Genomic DNA, 21,178 nt, shown 5'->3' with positions numbered 1-21,178 from the left:
GACATACCGCATACAACGCGTGGCGACGATTTCATCGCCGTTTGACTGTCATACGGAACCTCGCGGCGACGGCGACGGCGGCCGCAGAAATCCGCTTTGAGTGTCCATATAATTGCTATCTCAATAAAACATGTCACCAGCTTTAAACCGCGTAGCTACGGCTTTACATTGACAATCATCACCCGATGGTTTTAGAAGATATTAAAGCGAAGCTTTCTTTGTCTCTTTGAGGATGCTGACTGCTGCGTTGCACAATGGGACAGTAACGGTGATAGTGCGAACCATGGCGACCCGAAGTGTCCGGTGATGTAAGCGCACGCGGGATCCTAACCGCAAACAAAATGAGCCCGAAGCGCATAGTGTGCAGAGGATATAGAGACTCGTAAAGAGCGTCTAACGAGCCGGAACCTCTTCGATACGCAGCAAAGCCTAGTTCATAATGCGAGCTCAGGCTGCCTCATGAACGCGAAATGGGGCAGCTTCGGCTGGCGGCAACGAGTATCGAAGAGCGCGGTGATCACTGTAGCCAGAAACGCGAAGCGGAGCAGCGTCGGTAAACAGCGAATGGCTTGATACTCGAGTGTACGATTGATATGCAGCGATGAGACTGCAGCGTAATCGCACCGTATCGTTTACGACTTGAGAAACACTTCGTGCAGGGCGAGTTCTGTTCGGTGTGCAGCCGTGTATACTTGCACACTACACTCACAAATTGACTCTGGTTCCCGTCGAACGTGTATGCGGTTTTGACGCGCCGCAAGTTTACGGTTAGCGAGATATTTCCCGGTAAAGAAACGTTTCCTACTTGGGCATGGGCTCTATACTTGCAAATGGTCGCTAAACCAGAACAGCGTTCTTTGAAAACATCACGAAGAGGTTCGCTCAAATCGTTTCTCACAGCTCGTACGGAACCGCACGATTTTTTTTTCTTTGTTACATCCCGAAGGCTTCGTTGCGTTGCATCTGTCAAGGAATTGCAGGATGTCGAAGCTATCCTGGAAAACACACATCTCTTACCACGGCGATGGAACGAAGGTGCACTTCGGCTAACGTCCCCGGGAACATGAATGCGAAAAAAACAAGGGGGAGGGGGACCAGGTGAGATGGAAGAAGCTTCACGTTGTGCACTAAGAATAGCCACCGAACCGAAGGAAAAACGCAGTCATGAGTTTCGGTATTCATTGTACGGCCGGCAGAAGTGGAGCATTGAAACTGCTCCTGCTGAATGATGCTATACCTTATCTAACGCAGATACGACTGTATGTCTTTGCGTAAGAAAAGGAAAGAGGATACATATGAACGAGAAGAATATAAACCGAGGGGACCGATTTTTATTAGTCATATCATAAGCCAACATATATAGATATATCGATATTTTTTTTTTCAGAAACCAGGTCTTTGTTTTAAAGTTTGTACATACCCTTGTGCGGATTTTCTTATCTTGTAATTTTTCTTTCTGAAATCCCGTCTCGAATATCCAGCAATCGCCGGACGTTTCCTTTTTACTGTCGGTCGGTTTGGTTTCAAGACGGGTGAGATGTTTGCCCGGCCCCGCATCCCAGACCATTATACCTGCTTCAGCAAACAGTAAACCCACTGCTTTGCGAACAAGCAGAACGAGAAACCGTCGACGTACGGGTTATGTTTCTTTGGAGCCTATACGTTTATTTTCTCTCTACACTTCCCTCTTTCTTCGTGTTTTTCTTTTTTTCTTCTTTCCTCTACTGCCGGAAAGCTCACTCGTACGTTACCTGTGCACGCACCTTTGTGGGCGGCCTTCCTTTGGAAATCGATACGTTCCCTCCGCCATCTCTAACTGTGCGTAGCATGTGTACTCTGCACGTGTGTTTGTTGGCCCGGTGTTTCTTTATCGGGCTTGGCACTCGCAATATCTGCCTCGCCATTTCTATCCCACTCCGGCTTAGGCACCTGGGCGTGTTTACCTCAACTGTTGAATGCCATATCTCTTTCCTTTCCGTTTTCTCTTTGTATTGTCGCTATTGACAACCTCCATCACCTTGCGGATCGTATTCCTGTACACTGAAACTTAGGAAGCAAAAAAAAAAAAAAACACCAATACGCAGCAGTCCTGCACTTTCAATTTGCGACTGGGTAGATTTCACAATATATACACAGGGAAAATCCCACCTGCACATGTCGGCGTAGAAAAGGGAAGCAAACGAAAACATGAACAAGAAAGAACACATCAGTATACGAGGGCACGCGAAAAAAAAAAAAAAAACGTGTTCCCATCGAAAAGCTGATGAAGGGAGAATTTTTAAAAAAAGAAAAAGAAACAGAAGATGCGTTTCGACGCAACAGGAAACCCGAAAGGGGACAGTAAAGTATAGCTACATGTCGCTTTCCCAACCAGTTTCAATTCCCGCTTCAGACGGCGCTTTTTGTATAGGGACAGTCTTGGCGAACGTACGTGCGGCAGGCAGCTCACGGACTCCTCATCCTCTCTCTAGGCCTACGCCTACTCGTACCACTTCTCTCAGCCACGTACCATCATTTCTTGTTCCACGTGTGACACAAAGAATAACAACACATTAAAAGAAATCTACATGAAGAAGTCAGTAACATTCAGCGGAGAAGAGCTATCCGGGCAACACTACTCTTCCTTGCGCCTCTCGTCCACACGGCGGTATTCATAGAAGGACTATATATCACTTTGCGGATAAGTGTTCAGATATGCGCATCGCGTCTTTGTCCATAGGGCTGCAACTGCGTCGAGAACAAAGAAGGTGTGATCAATATCTGATCATGGCTGCTATAAGCAAGCACTGCCGCGTGGAATTTTTCTCGCCTAGTTCAAGTGCTCTAGCTCAAGACACTCTTTCACGGCCTGCCCACGTAAATTCTGCCGCATTTGATCGGTTCTCAGTCGGTGGCATCCGTGTGTGTGCGTCTGCTGTTCCTTCAACCTTCTTTACGCTTTTTTTTTCGGCTTCATCAGCGCAGCTTATGCAGAGCGTTGGAGCCCTGCAGTGACGTGGTGTGGAAATGGATCCTCGAGCGATGAACTCAAGCGACTTTCGAGATTCACGCACACGCTCGCTTGTTTCGTAAAAAGAAAAAAAAATGGGGAAAAAATAAAACATCTGGAGCCTCGGAGCTCTCGAAACGACCGGACAACGCACAAACAAACAGATGAACGAAAACTGAAGAGAAAGGTTTAGCCGTGTTTCGCTACTTTCCGCGTCCTATTGATCAGTCGTAAAAGAACGCAGGCTGCAGCGTTGGTTCGAAGAGAAGATAATCATAAACAAAGCGTGTCGGACTCAACTTTTGCTGCAAGGCCGATTACATCGTGAATAAATAATCCGGTCAAAGCGAAACACGCGGCAAACAGGCGGAGTATTTTTTTTTTTTTTTTTTTTGCTTTTTTCTGTCTGTCGGCTGGACCGCGCGCGCGAACCGTTACGACAAGAATGATGGACGCCGCCACGTCTTGAGGGTGCTTGTCTTCTCTTCCTTGTTTACTGCGATAGCAATTTTATCGACACTCCAAGCAAACTTTCGCCGTCGCCGTCGGCGTTCCCGTGAGGTTCCGCATGTATTTAGCTCTATGCATGCTGTATGTTTATGCATGCCGTATATCTAAGTTAGATGCTATACCACTCAACCGCCAACGTTGCTCAAACCAGGTCTCAAGGTCTTGATTGAATTATCCCTGAGGATTGAAGCATCAATTGCGATAGCAAATTTGTAGAGAGCTATACGGAGTAATGATATTAGCTTTATCAGCTGTATAAACTTGGACATGCAGCAGCACCGGCAACGCGCAGAACTGTTGTCGACGGCGTCGGCGTTTTGCCCCCGTTCGCTCAAAATGCGTGCGGCGTTGGTGACTGTTGCCGGAGCCTCTGATATAAATAGGCACTTGGTGCCGCAGCTAAACGTCGCCTCCCTTCCCTCCCCCTTCCTTCCCTCCCCCACGGCCTCTCGCGCATCGGAAGAAGGAGCGTTTGCTCCACATATATGGTGATTGTAAAGGAGGAAAGAGACGCCTACTTCTGCAGCCCTTAAGCAAGCACGGCGCGGAACGCGCGTTTGTTCTCCGCCGTGCGTTCACTCCCCGTGAAAGAGTGCGTCCCTCGTGCCCTTTCACTCGCACATACAGCGTTCGGCGGCGCGCGGTCACGATTTCATCTCCATTGACGTCATACGGAACCTCACGGCGACGGCGACGGCGACGGCAGAAATCTGCTTTTGAGTGTCCATATAATTGCTATCGCAACAAAAGAGAAGTACTGCATTATGACACTAACGCGCACCGACAGTGAACGCTTCGGTGGTCTCAGCACTACGACGCCTCGATGCCAGCATTCGAAGGGACGCTGGCATCAAGAAGCACTACCAACGCCACCTAGGTGGCGTTCACCGTACTCAGCACAGCGGAGCGTGGCCTCCGCAATTAGCTCTGAAAATGTTTCTGAAGTTGATCGCGGAGGCTGCAATTACGACGCGCTGTACGCGCTGATTTGACTCGGTGACGATTCAGTTACGTGCTTTGTCTTGCGCGTTGTATTAGTGTGTCAGTTACGTGCTTCGTCTTTCGCGTTGTGCTAGCGTGTGCAGCGTAGTGCAGCTTCCATATGCACGACGGTTGCTCATGGTCATCGACGTTGGTAGTCGTTTTTAATGGGAGCCCGCAAACAGCTGTCATAAACATAACATTCCCAGCGCATGGCCTTTATCCTAAATCTACTCGGACAGTTATATATTAAAAGTTCAAAAGAATACGAGTGCTCAAATCGGAAAATGATGTAATATTACTGGCTCGGCTCTTTACAGCAAGCGTAGTGGCGCCTGTGCGAAATCATTACAGGCCCTACAAGGCGTGTTAAGGCTTTACCAGAGACTTTGGCGCACCCGCGTATGTTGAGTTCACGTTAGTCGTACCCGCCTAAGTTAGAACACCATCCAATGAGTTCGAGCGCAACGCTAAACCTTTGCCTCGCTGTCAGTGTTTCGCCCTTCGAGCAAAACTGCCAATTTCTCATTTTTTTTTTCATTCGAACCATCCTTACTTGTTCCACAGCTTATAAGGCGTCCATCACTTAAGGCGTCGCTGTGTCTACTTGTGCCTCACTAAATGCGTGCACTACAGCGAAAGCTACTGCAGTCTGTCTTTTATCAGTAACCAAGATACCAAGAAACCGCCCGCGAAAGAAGGAGCGTTCGCTCAGCGTTTAAAATTGCCCGCTACCCACGGGTATGGCATACTGACTAGTGCGTTCTGATATTGAGTGCTACCTTAACGGGTTCCGTTCGGGGCCACGGCTGCCGCTTTCTAACGGACGTGAAATGCAAATGAGCTCGTGAACTGACACCATGTTCCCCACGTAACCCGTGCCGAAATTTATAAATATGCAAGTGCCACGTAGCTGAACAGAACTGAGGTAATATTGTTTGCCGTCGCTTGGATCAAGTCAGATTATTTTTATACTTCGCCTAATCACATAATTAGTTATTTGTATTTATTCAACTTTCTCAAATTTTATATTCAGAGCAGAGGTGTCAATGAGAAAATTTAAGACCATACTGAAAAATTCCCGATCCGGCTTTTTGTTGCCCAATACGTGCTACATAAACGTTTCTTTCTTTTATTTGCTTTTTTTTTCAAGCTTGAAAGAATTAAAGCCCGTGAAAAACGAAAAAATGCGGACATTCGGCTATTGATAAAGTGGCACTACCATTTCCTTCAGCGCAGCTGGCCCGGAACCGGAGAGGCGGGCTGCAAGTACGGGCTTCTAATATCAATTTTTTTTTCCTTCTCCGACGACAACAGTTTGCAGACACAAACATGAATTCACCACGATTTTTATGTATAAGAACCACGGCCCTTATTCAAAAGAGCTCTTACGCTAGAATTGTTCGTAAGAGTAAATTCCACCTAATGGTGACGTTGGACATATGATTACCCAAGGTGGCCAGTCTATGGAAAAAAGCAACTTAGAAACGAAAAGCGCTCATAATTAGGCATCATTTTCATTGGCCAGCCGCCTTGGTCGCTATATGACTGGATGGCGCCTATTCTTTCAACCACTCTAGGCCTCAAACATGTGGTAGATACAGGCGCCATGATTACAGAGATGGTGTAACGAGGTGAAAAGCCGTATAGTTTTCTAAAACAAAAAAGCACCCGCCGTGATTGGCCAATGGCTATTGCGTACAGGCGTTGAGAACGAGGTCACACGTTCCACTTCCGGCCACGGCATTAACAATTCGATGGAGGCGAAATTCAAGAACGCTTGTGTACTTCAAATTAGGGGCCCGTTAAGGAAACTCACGTCGTCAAAATTAACCCGGAGCTCTCCACTACGGCGTGCCTCAGAGACCTCCGTATCACTTTAAAACGTTATTCACCCGGAATCAATCAATATAAACGAGTATAAAGTGTTTTCTCACGTTAACACACGTTCAAGCTTTTTTCTTTTTTACTTTCTTTTTTTTCTGCAAGCAGTATGATTGCGGCACTGATAGGTTAAACTATATCCTCAAGTGAACAATTTATACATCTGTCATGAGAAACGGTGCATGACTTGATTTGACATGCATAACTGCGGGCTATCTGGCATTCCATTCTGCCATTTTTTTATTATTATTATTAACAGCGAAGCTGTTTAACCTGGGCGTTTGCCGTCAGGTGTAACGCCGAAATGTCAGCCGATCCTGGTGGTAGTGGAGAGTCCAGGCGCAATGGCACATATTCCTTTGAACTAGCGAAGCTGTTTAAAGGGGCCCTGAACCACTCCATGAGCTTGGTGAAATAATAGTCCGCAAGTAGCATACGCTGTTGTGAACACCTCAGCCAAGTTCTGCTGTCGTACGCGGTCCGTGGAGCTCGCAAGCGGAATGCGAAGTCACCTTTCTCTCAAACGCTCTCGTTTCAAAAGACCCCATGATCCTCGCTCTTTTCTGTGTGCTTTATTTCGTAATAAAGTACACTCTAATACACGGCTGCTATTGGTCGCTGCTGTCGGCTACACCGCGGCCACCGCGAGGTGCCGCCACAAGTCCACAGGCTTAGCGCACTGCGGCTCGCTGAGGACAACCGCGTTTGACTTACGTTTAGCGCTTCGTAGGCACCAAAATCGGAAGTCCAAAATTAAATTTGAACTGCGCGCCACGCTGACGTTTCCGAGGCGGAGCGTTGTGGCCCCGCCCCACTTCGCCGTAGACTTCGCAGTGCAAGGCATTGAAGGAGGAAGGGGAGCACAGCGGAGGCCGTGTTTGATTGCCAATAACTCCACTTCTGCTGAACCCATTGAAAAGTGGTTCAGGGCCCTTTTAAGCTCGAGGATGGTCCGTCGAGAGCACGCCGTTTTCTTGTGGTTTACGTTTTGCTTTATGTCTGTGACATCTCCTCGACAGCAGTCCTGAACAACTTAAATGAAACAGGGTCTCTGAATCTGCTTTAGTTCATTACATCTTTTGCTGCTTTTACTATTGATTTTCCGACACCTTGTAGCTGGCACATCATGGATTAACTTGCTTTTGTGCCATTAAACCAGGTTTAACTAACAAACTATCTCCCTTCACTGCAGATTTTTGTCTTCACAGTTCCCGAGCACTATACAAGACCAGGTAAACAAGCAACCACGCTGCAGTATTTGCAATATGCCTGCAGGATCTTCCCTCGGCCACTGCACGCCCAACCAGATGCCAGAAAGAAGACTGACGAGTTCAGCGCGCGCTGTGTTATGCGAAGAAACTACCACGCAGAGAAGAACGATTGATCGCTCTTGCCATAAGCTGCGCGTTCCAAATAGGAGAAAGATGGTTGAATGGAATCGTGGCCGAGTGCAAGAACAAGTGATGAACGGCCCTGCGAGACAGACTCGGGCCTTGTACGCCGTTATTCTTCCTTGTTCTCATGCACGCCGACCTCTCAGCGTTCCCATTTGTTTCAACAGCGATATAGTGTTCTGCTGAAGATTTACTGCAAATGTTTGCCGTAGAGAAATCCAGAAGAGGTGCTTCGTAGTTTATACCGTACCTGGTGTTAGCCTCAAAAAAGTATGTGCATTAAACTTCTGACCCTGTACCAGTATTATGACTAAGTTGGGCAGGTTAGTAACGATCCATCTCCAACAGCAGCAGCTACAACAAGAACGAGCATGGAGAACACCGATCATACGCTATCCTATGTTTTCCTTTTTTTTTTCTTGTTGTAAGAGGTGCAATCGAAGATGACGTGTAGTAATAAATTATCGGCGTTTCGTGCGAAAAACTTTGGGAAGCGATAAATAAAGACTGTTACCGTGAACCTGAACCTACGCGAAAAAAAAATACTAAGAAATTGGCGTTGACAACGCCAGCGGTCTCTCGCAAGACTCATCTTGCGAACCGTACCACATCGTTCTTGGAGACATGGTACCTGCGAAGTTGGTGCATTTGCACCGTGGCGTGGTATTTCATCGCTCTGTTTTGCCGCTTTCGTGCTGCGCCGCAAAGGCTTTCAGTGTGATTTGCGGTTTCGTGGATCCCAAATATGCAAGCAATGCATCAACATTAAAGGTCATATCTCATTAATTTCTACCTTACGAAGAACTTGATTAACAGACTTTTTTGCATTCCTGCTTGCCGATGAACTGCGCTGCGAACAGTGCACGTCTCCTGCGGCATGCAAGCTATAAGCTTCTTCGGATTGCGGAGAAACAATCCCTTACAGCGCCGTCTACACGAGTTCCCAGGAGTTCTGGAATTTCCTAGGAACTTCTCGCGGTGGCACTGAAGCTCTCTCAAAATGCTTTTCAAGCGAAGCTTGTATTGGCTCACAAGTTTCGGTGGTGTTGTAGTCACGCAAAAACTCACGCGTGGCGCATACCTGCATTGGATATGCGGGTATGAGCTAGGGACAAGAAAGAAAGAAGAGAAGGTGCGGGGAAAGCTGCGCCGGCGCCGGATCACGTGACGCGAGCGACCAATCAGGGTCGTTTGGTGTGTCGCGAGGAGGGAACAGGAAGGAAAGGGGGATGGCGCGCGCTCCGCCGGGCTTCCCTCGCCTCGGATCAGTTTCGGCGCCCGGATGGGAAGGCTCGCGTGGTGCGTTCCGCCGAGGAGCAGGCTGCGTTTGAGCAACGGCGCCGCGAACTCGCTCGGCAAAGGACTCGTCGTCGACGTGCCGATTCTAGCGTGAAGGCTTCCGAAGCCCAGGCGAAACGACAGCGTCGTCTTGCCCTTCAGGAACCCGACAACGGTGGTGCACGCCTCGGCAACGCTAGCGCCAACTTTCCCGGTGCGACGAACAGGTTTCAACACGAGTTTCTCAACTGGAACTTCGGAGCCAGCTGCAGTGCGTGTGACCGGTTGTGGTTCGTGCACAACGCGGTACTCATCAGTGCAATTCGTTCCGAGGAACATCAAGAAACGCACAACAAGCTTCGCTTACCCCCATCTCCTCCACAGGGGAGGGGCTGCTGATTTTTTTAAAGCAAATGACTTTCTTTGACTCTTTCGTCGGTTTTTGTGGTAGTCGGGGGTTGGTAGTCGATGGCGGTCTGACTTTCACATACGACACAATGGCGCCGACGCGAAGGACGCGTCCGCCGCCAAATGCCAACTATTATAACTCTCTGAGTTATATTAGTTTATAATAGTTATAATAATTTATAATGCTGTAATGCGAGGGCTTTAGGGCGTCTTAAGGATTAGAGAAAGAGAGAGAAAACAAGAGGTGAAAGGCAGTGAGCTTAACCAGATTAAGTGTCCGGTTGGCTACTCTGCACTGGTCTTAAGGAAGGAAGGAAAAAGTGGAGAAGGAAAGGCAGGGAAACCAGTTTAGCACAACTGGTTTGTTACCCTACACTTGGGAGCGGAATGGGGGAGAGTGAAAGATGGGGAGGAGAGAGAGAGCACATAGCACAGCACATCGTCTTAAGATTTAAATGAAGCATTCGGGAAGGACAGCCCTCTTTCCTTTCTCCCACCACCCTCTCCCTTTGTGGCGGCTCCGAGAGAGGGTTCAGAAGGCGGGCAGCCGCCGTCCATGCCGGCACTTGCGCCGCTGGAGACAAATTGGCTTATTTGTATATAATAGCCACCTATACTACCACTACAGATGTGCTGGTTAACGGCTCTGTTCTCTGCGGAATTATGCAATGAAATACGAACGCAAACATAAATACCCTAACTGCAACGCATATACGACTTCAGGAGCGCCGTTTCTTTGATAAAGCGGATAGCTTTCTAGAAGCATTCGGGTACGCGTTACATTGGCAATTATGGTCGATGGCTTCTGCGAAATGTTTAGCTCAACAGGAAGTTCTCCCAGGCATCTCTTCAAGCTTACCAAGCGTATCAAAGAGTCGCAAAAGAAGTAATTGTTATTCAAGGTAGTTGATAGCAAAGGGAATTGAAGTGTCGCTGGACGCTGTAGCTCTATTTATCACTTCGATTCTTCCTTGAAACTCCTATATACAGTGATGCAAGTATGAAATATGACTCAATTTTCTTTTTCGTTGCTGCTGATGCTGTAGTTTACTGTGTTATATATTTCTCTACTTGGACCGCGATAATACATTCTCCTGTCTGAAAAAAACATATTCTCGTTTCCTGCTTTAATTTTTACATATATTTAACATATATCACTATTTCAACCGCAAGGTAAACGAAGTAGCTGGATATATGTGGCTTCCATGGTCTCAGTTAAGAATCGGGAACTAATATAAAGAAAACAAACAAAAACGCGTATTCGCCCGTTTGTTTAGCCACACCATCACTCCACGCCTAATCACCTTGCCTTGATGATCTGTAAGAGAAATAATCAACCAATACTGCACAAACGATGGTGCTTATATACAAACATATATGTTAAGCATAAATGTTCTTTCTTATGCAAATACTTATACATTTTCCAGCGTAATGACACGCAGGCGCGTTCGCGCGTACGAAATTATACAGCGCTGGTAATGTTGGCCACATAAATCAAGCATTCACTGGTCCCACGGCTGAGGATTCAGAAAAAACAACAATAGGATTTTAATAGTTTTCAGTTTCACTTCAAACGCCGTCAAATATTTCTCTTCTATCCATGCACTTTACAGTGTTCAGCCTTCGGAACGATGCACATTAAAGTGGTCAGCGTGGAATTAAGCATAACAAGGACACAAAAAATATAATTAATGTCCCCATTCACTAGCGAACCGAGCGAAAAGTACTAAACCTCCGTGCGATCCTGCAATGGTCGATTCCCACGACTTTTGTGCCTTCTTATGGAGGAAAAGCCTTTGTTATGAAGGAAAGGTCTTTCTTATGGCGGATCAGAAAGGAGATCAGAAATCAGAGCGAAAGAACTCCACACACCCAGTAAATATAAATCACACTAACTGTGCTGCATTTTTCATAGTAATTTAGTTACCGTGAACGCTTTATGAAACACCGCGCTTTTTTGACGCTGAGCGCTTGGCCTTTAGCTGTTTTCATTGTGCGTTAATCGTATTACGTTTTTGATGTATACTAAATGTTATTCCTACTTAGCAATTTTTTTTTCAGAATGTAACCTAGTCCTTCAATGCTATTCTTCTTCTTTCTGGGGTTTTACGTGCCAAAACCAGTTCTGACTATGAGGCACGCCGTAGTGGAAGGCTCCGGATTAATTTTGACCACTTGGGGTTCTTTATCCTCCACTACAACGCAAGCACAAGGGAGTTTTTGCATTTTCGCCTCCATCGAAATGCGGCCGCCACGGCCTCCTTCAATGCTATATGTATAGCGCAATTAACAGCCTTCTTCAAGGCATAAGGGCGTCCAATTGTGCTCAGCAGAGTAAAAATAAACTTTAATGTTTATGTTTCAGGTAATTTTCTTCTACACGTTTTCAAACGTGAACAGCATGGAAAATCTATGTTAAATATACTTGAAGCACCCCTGGTGTCACGTGAGCACCGCCACAAGGCTACACAAGTTCTGCCAAACATGCATTTTAGTGTCCTTAATGAATGCGTAACTAAAGAGAACCCCTGATTTTAATTAAAATGTGTAAACTGTGTTTGTTTTCAAACTGCAATCACGAATGTACAAAAGGGGCAAATTCCTCAGCAAGACAACTAATCCACGAGTATTTATCGAGCCAGGTACGAAGTCTAACGTACGAAGTAACCGCCGCTGACGTACCGTTTGCAAGTACTACTGGAATTACTGCATAAGGAAGACGCCAGGCTCTCATTTAAACACGCATGTAAGCTGCTAGAAAACATGCAAGCAAAAAAAAGTACTGATTACATGTTACCTTGGCCCTAAGCAGCATTCGGATCGATCGGTGCTTGATAGGGTCACCGTCTTGAAAAGCTTTATAAGTAAATTTCTGGTGGAACACAGTTTATAGGCAGCTACAGTGCACACGGCCGCAGATGGCTCACGCTTCAATTCATAGAAAGTATCAACCAAGCACCACCTCAGAATAAATAAACATAAATATGGCGTTTTCTTTTTTTTTTTTTTTTTTTTTTTTTTTTTTTTTTTTTTTGTGCCGAGGGTTACATTTTCAACGTTGCCTCCAGATATCCAAACATGCGAGCCATCATTTCTCTGTATACGTCGCAGGCCTGCTGAAACTGCAGCACCTGTTCCAGCTGACGACAGACCGGTACCACTTGGAGGTGAAGGTTGTCAAGCGCGTGCAGAACGCGTCCGACGTGCACCGCTTTCTGCGACGTCTGGAGGACCGCGACCGCGAGTCGCGCAAGTACGTCGTGCTAGACTGCAGCGCCGACACAACGCGCCAGATCATCATCAGCCACGTGCGCGACCCGTTCATGGGACGCCGAAACTACCACTTCCTGCTCACCAGCCTCGTGAGTGTGCTCCTGCGCGAACATTTTTTTTTTATTTATGAGTAGCGGGACCACGAGATTAAGCCAATTTGTTTTTTATTTGCGTTGTAGAAAGGCTACGAAATGTTCGAGCACGTACGTACACACACAGAGACGTATATATAAATATGATTGAAGTAGTTCTTCGGACCCGGTGTTCATTATTATGAAAAAAAAAAAAAGAATTGCGGGCGCACGTAGAATAGCAAGAAGAAACATGTAATTTCGAAGTTTCGGCCGGACCCCGGCCGACACATTGAAATAAATGGATGTTTTTTCTATTCTAAATGGATGTTTTTGCTATTATATATATATATATATATATATATATATATAGAGAGAGAGAGAGAGAGAGAGAGATAGATAGATAGATAGATAGATAGATAGATAGATAGATAGATAGATAGATAGATAGATAGATAGATAGATAGATAGATAGATAGATAGATAGATAGATAGATAGATAGATAGATAGATAGATAGATAGATAGATAGATAGATAGATAGATAGATAGATAGATAGATAGATAGATAGATAGATAGATAGATAGATAGATAGATAGATAGATAGATAGATAGATAGATAGATAGATAGATAGATAGATAGATAGATAGATAGATAGCCATATTATAAAAAGCCAACAAACAATGACACCACGGGCAACATAGGGAAAATTATCTGCAGTTCTTATTTACTTAAAAAATGATTAAGATATGAAAATTAACGTGGATAAAAAAAAACAACTGGCCGCAGGTGGGATACGAATACATGTTTTCGCATGCCACCTGCGGCCTGGTGGGATATATACATATATATTAACATTCCACGACAAGCATGCACAGAACCAAAGCACGATCTCTTTATTATTATTATTATTCTTCCCCCCGTTACCACCAGATCTGTCTTTTGTCATCTCGGCCCACTATATATATATATATATATATATATATATATTCGCCAACGCCTCAGATGTCGCGACTGACTCCTGATAATGACAATAGCGAACAGGCGTTGCGGATTTTTGTAAGATATCGCATGTACTATTAAGCTAACTTTAAAGCGATTTTAAGCTGTGGCCCGTCCGCAGCTTTCAAACAGTGTCCTGGCAATCTGGCTTCTCCACATCAACCTAAGTTGTGGCAAGAAGCCAGCTTTGGTACGTGTCTTCGTTTTGTAGGGGTTGACTGAAATACATATACGTTACCGTAGAAAATGTGAGTGTCGTTAGAACTGGACAAATAAAGAAAAAGAAACCTAAATTATTAAGCATCATCCACGAGCAGAACGCTGATCATTACTCTGAAGTGTATATAAGCGGAGCCGTGGCGTGACAAATAAGGCGTATCACGTTGGTGACAGCTAAAGTCAACACAGATACGGTAGAGCTAAGGTCAGACTGCAATCTGCCGGAAGTATAAATACGAATCTTAGACACATTGGAATGGCCAAATACGAACGAAATACAGTTGAATGTGTGTGAACGGTTATGGTGGAAGGCTTAGGAAAGATTCACATCGATAGAGGCATGAAATCTCGAAAGGTAGTTCGCTATCATTTGGCTGTTCAATATCAAGATTGTGCACAAAAAGCCGCAGCAACAGTGAGGATAAGATGAACTTAGAGAAAATAATAACTGGCATGGCCTAAGGATTGCAAATGATCTTTACAACAAAAATAGTGACAAATGACTGTACTTCGATTGTTATGTATTTGATGTATACTGACGTAATAGTGAAAGACTAGTTACTCCTTTTGGCCGCTCCTTTTGCACATGCGTGATCTTCCTCGCAGATTATGGACGAATTCCAAAACAATCCAAGCCTGGAGTTCGGCGCCGTCAACATCACCGGCTTCCGGCTAGTCCAGAACACAACGCTTCCTTACAAAGAAGTCTTTACAGAGCGCATCTCCAAGATTCCTTGGCCAGATCCCAAGAAGAAGAGAATATCGGTGAGTGAAAGATTGTTTTTCCAATGCATGAAATAACGTTTTCGTTTTTCTTGTGAAATCGTATGATTCACTTATCAACATTTTTTTTCCTTGTGTGTTCTTGTTGTTATTGATTCATTTAATTCAAGTCCTTGTTTTGTTTGCTGTGATTTTTATACAGGCGGCTTTTTAACAGACACACTTTTCATAATTTCGCAACTAACGAACAACAAATGATATGGCGCCAGTGTTACTTGAAAGTTCGAAACATACAAGAGAGGGAGAGAGGTTTTTAATAAAGTTTGGAGATGTTCACCTCGAATTAGGCTAAATATCACAGTCGGGCCTATACTGTTGTATCAGACGATGATCAAACGTACGTCGAAGACGCTGAGACTCAGTCATCACGGGAATTCCTGCAAGTATACAGTAAAGTTTGTTCTGTCTTCTTTGAAGTTGACCGAGTCTCTTCAAGGTGGTAATCGGCTTTGACGGATCAAGAGGCAGGTTGGAGATATGAACCTTGGATATCCTAACATATACTACCAACTTTAAACAAAGCAAACCATAAAAAGGCCATTTATAATGCCTGGAATTACCGAATCGTGACGCTTGAAATTATGCGAAGGTTCTAGGTGACGTGGCCGGAGTATTGATAGTGGCGGGATTTCCTTTGATGCCCTATCGCAAACTATGCAAAAAGCTCTCTCTCTCTCTCTCTCTCTCTCTCTCTCTCGCTCTGTCACTGCTTTTTCTTTTTTAATTCAGATAAATTCACTGCATGTGGTGGCTAAATTATTAATTTGCTGCCAACATTTCTGACAGCTTAACGGAATCGTATCAGTCTCTCCACCGCTTTGGCTGGCTAATTTTATTTTGCCGGTTTAACCCGTCTTTCCATGACGTCATTGTTTAGAAATCCGTGAGTTACCCCGTTTTCTACTCTAATGTAATCAATTTCAGACACTTTCCTACTGCGGTGCACAGGTGCAAGAAGGAATATAGTACTTTTTTGTTACTTCTGTACAAGTTTAAGGCCAGTCTCTAGCCTTGTACATTTTTTTATGGTTACGACGTAGATCGTCTGTAGGTAATCTAATTCGGTGAAAGAAACATGCGTTTAAGTTAATTAGTTCGTTAGAATCCTGGCAGAGCCTTAGCACAGCCTCTAACTAACAGCTTACTCCGGAATAAGTCAACGAAGTTAGAAAGCAAGCTAAATCCTACTTTTGCATATATCAGCTTGAAAAGCAAGGTACAAGTTTGCTCTAAGAACTTAACTTTTTTTTTAATTCTAATGATTCTTGACGGTTTGCTTGGTCGTTTGTGTATCTGAACTGTGTGACACTTTATTAAGTTGAGTTGTGTCAGAACATTACACTGCGAGTCACATTGTATGATGTCTTTTTGAACTACAGAAGACTATCAGAAGTGAGTTTGATGTTTTAATATTATTCTAAATAATTATGTTTGCACGTTGCGCTATATATTGCTGCTATATTCACGTCTGCTCTCAGCTGTTCTCCCGAGTTGCATGTTGCTTTCCGCTTAATTGCTGCGGCCTTTGTCAGTCAAGTCCACAGCCTTTAGTTGTGCCACCTTTAACTGTTTGCGTAAGTCCCGAAGGGAAAAAAAGAAATATAGCATGATTTTGTAACCCTGGCTTTGCTTTCAACAGATAACCTGTTTCTCTCCTTTCTTTTGTTCTCCACTCGATATTACGTCACATCTGATTTTCGTTATCGTAGGCCGATGCGGCTCTCATGCACGACGGTGCCAAAGTGCTTCTGCACGCGTTCAAGCAGCTCCTGCGAGACTACCCCAGCATCTTCAGCAAAAACTTCAGGCGCGGCGAGGTCTACAACAACAACACCCGAGGCATCGACTGCCGCCGCGAGAAGGTCATGCCCTGGGAACACGGCGAAGAGATCGCCAAGCGCATTCGCTCGGTAGGAGCAACGTCCCTTGTTTTTTATGAGTGTTTCAGTGCAACGTGTAACCGGTAAATTTAGACATAAGTGTGTGTATAGGTGCATATGTGCAAAACGCTACCTCTTCGACATACAGGGATCGAGTAGCCAGCACCGCATTCGGGCGTTAACGATTTCTCTGTCCCTGTTTGCGCGCGCTCGACCATGTTCTGCTACGCAAAACCAACTCACCCAAAAGTCGGTGCTCTTGAGTTAACATCTCCTTTTAATCACGTAAACAAAAAAAAACTAAAAGACCCGTAAGGCCGTGCTCTGTGCGTTGAGATTTCTCGTATCTTACTGCAACTTAGTTCTAAAGATATCCTGATAAACAGAAAAAACTGCGAGCGCTCAAGCTTTACGCTAAAGTAGAGGTCGACTACAAAGGACCCACAAAACAGATACGGCCCACTAGGCAAGGCCACGTGATTTGCAGGAAACCTATAACAAGATTTACATAACACTCCCCTCATCCCCCCCCCCTCGCCTCCCTCCCAAACCTCTCGTGTCTTACTAAAGACGCTTGAGCTTAAAAAGTGATTGGATATGGACAAAACGATCTGAAAAGTGTACATCGTCGTGTCATGCATGAAAAACTTCAGCTACTGGTATAACTATAGCCCAGTATTACTAAGCGTTAACGTTTTGCTTTTTGAAATTCCTATCTGAGCTCTTTGCTGCTTAGTAAGATGTCGAGGGTTCGATTCCCAACTGCGGCGGTAGCATTCCGATGGTGGCACAGAGCAAGAACGCTTTTTCGACCGATGTTTGGGTGCACGGTGAAGAGTTCGAAGTGGTCACAATTAACCAGGAGTCCCCCACTACGACATCTACCAACGCCCCTGCTTTGATTTGGGACGCTAAACCCGATAAATCACTTCTTTAACTCCCTATCGTAGACCAGCCTTCTACACGACTTCTTTTCGGCTATTCGGCGCGCCTTTCCAAGGGGTTGTCGAATGGCTCTATATTAGTTGCACTGAGACCTCTTCGCTTCAGCTGTCGGATCAGATGTGCAAATTTTTTTCATTGACGTGCACATGCAAATTACAAGTTATAACGCGAGACTTGTTTCGGTAAATGTCAACTTTAATCGAAATGGAAACAACAAAATTAGTCGCCTCTGCTTATAAGTTGTAGTACAAAAAAAGAAAAAATTAGAACGTACATTTATACAATTTACTGCCATAAGAGTGCATCCCACGGGCATTAGACAACAGCTCGAAGGGTCGCGTGTTTGAGACTCCCGTTATCGTTGCGGCTGCTGTCTGCAATAATAGACCCAGCAAGACGTTCAAAGTCACTTTTGGAAAGCATTGAGTGGGGGAGTCCCGAACTCATAAGATATTGATATACAGTAACTCTGGTACAAAGAGAGGCTGTGCGACAATAGAGTATACTTTATAAATAACGTATACCCAAAGTTGGCGTACGCTGACCACCATTCACACAAAATAACCCAAGCCAGGTAGGGGTTATGCGCGTATGTAGTATTGCTGATGTTACTTTTTGGTAAAATTAACCGCTTGGTCCCACTACGTTCAAAGCTCTGTAATACCAATCTCAATTTTGCACAATTATTTCTTGCTCTATTTCGCACCCTTCGACGCCTCTCGCGCAAGCATGCAGTAAAGAAAAAAGTATAGTATATAGTAAACCGGAAGGCACTCTATGCTTCGTGCTTCTATGGCCTCATCGGATGTGTTCAGATACCTTACTGCGGAGAGGCCGCGGTACCGAATAGCTAAGATACTCCTGTTCTTCTCTTTTCAAACAAAATAAGAAACAATAAAAAAAAGAAAGACGACCTCCCGGCCACCGCAATGCGCAACTATACAATAAGTGACAAGTGGCATTCGATTATACAGCACAAATACAATGGCAAACCTACACTTCCCAAACATCGGTTCCCTTTCATGCCCCGTCATGTTCTCATAAGCTTGCAAACAAAACGGTACCGTGAGGGAGTTAAAAAAAGAAAAAAAAAGCATGGCGCCCTGGAACACTTCAACTGCACTTTTCTCGGCAGTGTGAGAATGTGGCGTCAGTTGCAGATGCAGTCTTTCTGCTCTCATTCTACAGTAAATAAAACTTCTGCTTAGTAAGAAAAAGAAAGAACACTGAAGGACTGCTGATCACTGTGCTCATTCTTTTTTTATCTCTCTCTCTCTCTCTCTTTTTTTACGTGATTTCTCTCACTGACCCTCTCTAGACGAAGATCAAAGGGCTGACTGGAAACGTCAGTTTTGACGACCGAGGCTTCCGAGTCAACTACACCATCGACGTGGTCGAAATGACAATAAACAGCGAGATGGTGAAGGTACGTGATACAAAAGTGTCTGAAAAAAAACGTTTTTCTTTTTACGTCATTGCTTTTTCGACGTTGCTTGCTATTGTTGGCATCGCATTCCAAGGAAAAAGTTTCGAGTGTCCTCTCGGGGCGCTTGGTCTACCACTCACTGAAACTAGTGAAATTCGGCACCGCCCAGGCATCCAGCAACCTGAGCAGGCTTCCGGAAAGAAAGAAAGAAAGAAAGAAAGAAAGAAAGAAAGAAAGAAAGAAAGAAAGAAAGAAAGAAAGAAAGAAAGAAAGAAAGAAAGAAAGAAAGAAAGAAAGAAAGAAAGAAAGAAAGAAAGAAAGAAAGAACCGACGTAATGTGGAAGTCGATAGCTGCCTACACGCCCACGCACACACATGTATGGAATTTCTAAACTCACATAAGCGCCGAGAGATACTAGACGTTAGTGTAGGCACTCTATATATGAATCCTGTACAGCAGCAGCTGCGGCTGTAGCTTTCCTTCCCAAAGAAAAGCCACGCGCACAAGGAAAGTCTTCGGTGATGACAAAAGGCCGCCCTTACTTTGTCCAGATCGCCGAGTGGTCGGACCTAAAAGGACTCAAGCTTTCGTCGCCCAAGTACCGTCGAGTCTACCAGGACACGGGCTTCGAGAGCAACAAGACCTACATCGTGACCAGCATTCTGGTAAAGTGCTCCTCTCACAACCAATTCGCGTTTGCTTCTTTCTTTTCCTTCCTATTCCTCTCTCTTCTGATGTGTGAATCTCAGTGTCGTACTTAAGACCTCGAGTACATCTTCTGACATTCTTCGATGAAAAAAAAAATGCCTCCAAATGTTCGTTTCCTTTCAAAGCGTGAACTGACGAGAATTTATCCCGTAATAGCCAACAAACACATGCACGAGTAGTAAACAAATGAGTAAGTGCATCGGACAATACGAAGTAGTTAGTAGTCGTTACGCGCGAACACCAATATGCGTAGTGCACGTGCCTCCTTTCTACCGCGAGCGCAGATGAAAAGCATGTATAGCGGTAGAGAATCTTTCGCCTGTGCTTCGTATTTATTGGCATGGGTGCTACACTTGAACTAGCAGTTTGCGACATGCGCGCTGAAAGTATGGCGTTATGTAGCCTTCCTGACGCAGCAGAACACCAGCGCATTATTTGTTAGAATGTTGTTTTTTTGCCGAACGAATGTTTTTTGTAGCTGTACATCAGCAATTTCACGTGGTAACGTGTACATACGTCAATATTTTCGAGGGGTTAGTATGGGTAGAGTACTCGGTTCCCACCCCTATCCTTTCTTTTTTCTCTGTCAATGTTCATTGTATACAACCTTTCCAAAGAGAGACTAGCATCAGTAGGCGCATGACCGTAGCTGATTTTCAGACATCTAGTCGGTTTCAGACATCTGCATTGCTCAAAATCTTTGTGAAAATGAACTCAAACTCTCGACCTGACCGTTCCCAGGATCTGTCGTCAGAATTTCCACGAACGCGACACGATGCAGCCAAGAAAGAACAACACTCGTACTCCCTTTGTCTCTGAAAACGGTCTCCTGTCTAATCGGTTTAACACACTCCGGGGAATGTCGTGCTCGGTCTCATAAAGATGACAAAAACACATCACGTGTTCCACCATCCCCATGCGTCGCAGGCTTACAAAGCGACGCGAGCATTGTTACAGTTCATGAAGTCGACCGGCCTCAGTGACCGATTGTGAAGTGCTGGACAACCGCACGTGTTCATACTGCGAGTACTTTCTTCCCTCTCTCTCCTTTCTTTTCATCCCTTTAAACCCCTTCCCCCGTGTAGGGTAGCAAACCGGACGTGCGTCTGGTTAACCTCCCTGCCTTTCCTTTTATCTTTTTCCTCCTCCTCCTCCTCCGTACTCCCTTGTGGATCTGCTTCTTTTTAGAAAGGGTCTACATAAAGTACTGCCAATCCATTTGTAAAAACGACACGTGTTGCAATTTCCGCCCTTGTCATTTCATAAAATTGTTCGAGCAAATACATGGAGCCATCTTTGAGAAAGATACAAGGGAAGGAATCGATGTGGAAGCTGTTTTCATTCGTTTCATTGCATAAGCGCTTAGAACACGATATGCTAAAATCTTTCATCCCGCCCAAAATGAGAATATCAATTATAGTCTCT

At 44.9% G+C, this 21,178-nt stretch overlaps 1 protein-coding gene across 1 annotated transcript in view; it reads left to right on the top strand.

Moving 5' to 3' along the window:
- Positions 1 to 21,178, top strand: part of LOC119449969 (glutamate receptor 1) — a 226,357-nt gene that overhangs the window by 150,587 nt on the left and 54,592 nt on the right. Inside the window, exons 5-9 of the mRNA XM_037713288.2 lie at positions 12,556 to 12,806; positions 14,617 to 14,775; positions 16,503 to 16,703; positions 18,937 to 19,044; positions 19,597 to 19,710. Of these exons, the coding sequence (XP_037569216.1) occupies positions 12,556 to 12,806; positions 14,617 to 14,775; positions 16,503 to 16,703; positions 18,937 to 19,044; positions 19,597 to 19,710 (833 nt within the window). The remainder of the gene's footprint in view (positions 1 to 12,555; positions 12,807 to 14,616; positions 14,776 to 16,502; positions 16,704 to 18,936; positions 19,045 to 19,596; positions 19,711 to 21,178) is intronic.

Source organism: Dermacentor silvarum, chromosome 4 (assembly GCF_013339745.2).
Source record: "Dermacentor silvarum isolate Dsil-2018 chromosome 4, BIME_Dsil_1.4, whole genome shotgun sequence".
NCBI lineage: Eukaryota > Metazoa > Arthropoda > Arachnida > Ixodida > Ixodidae > Dermacentor > Dermacentor silvarum.
This window is presented reverse-complemented; position numbering and strand designations above follow the sequence as displayed.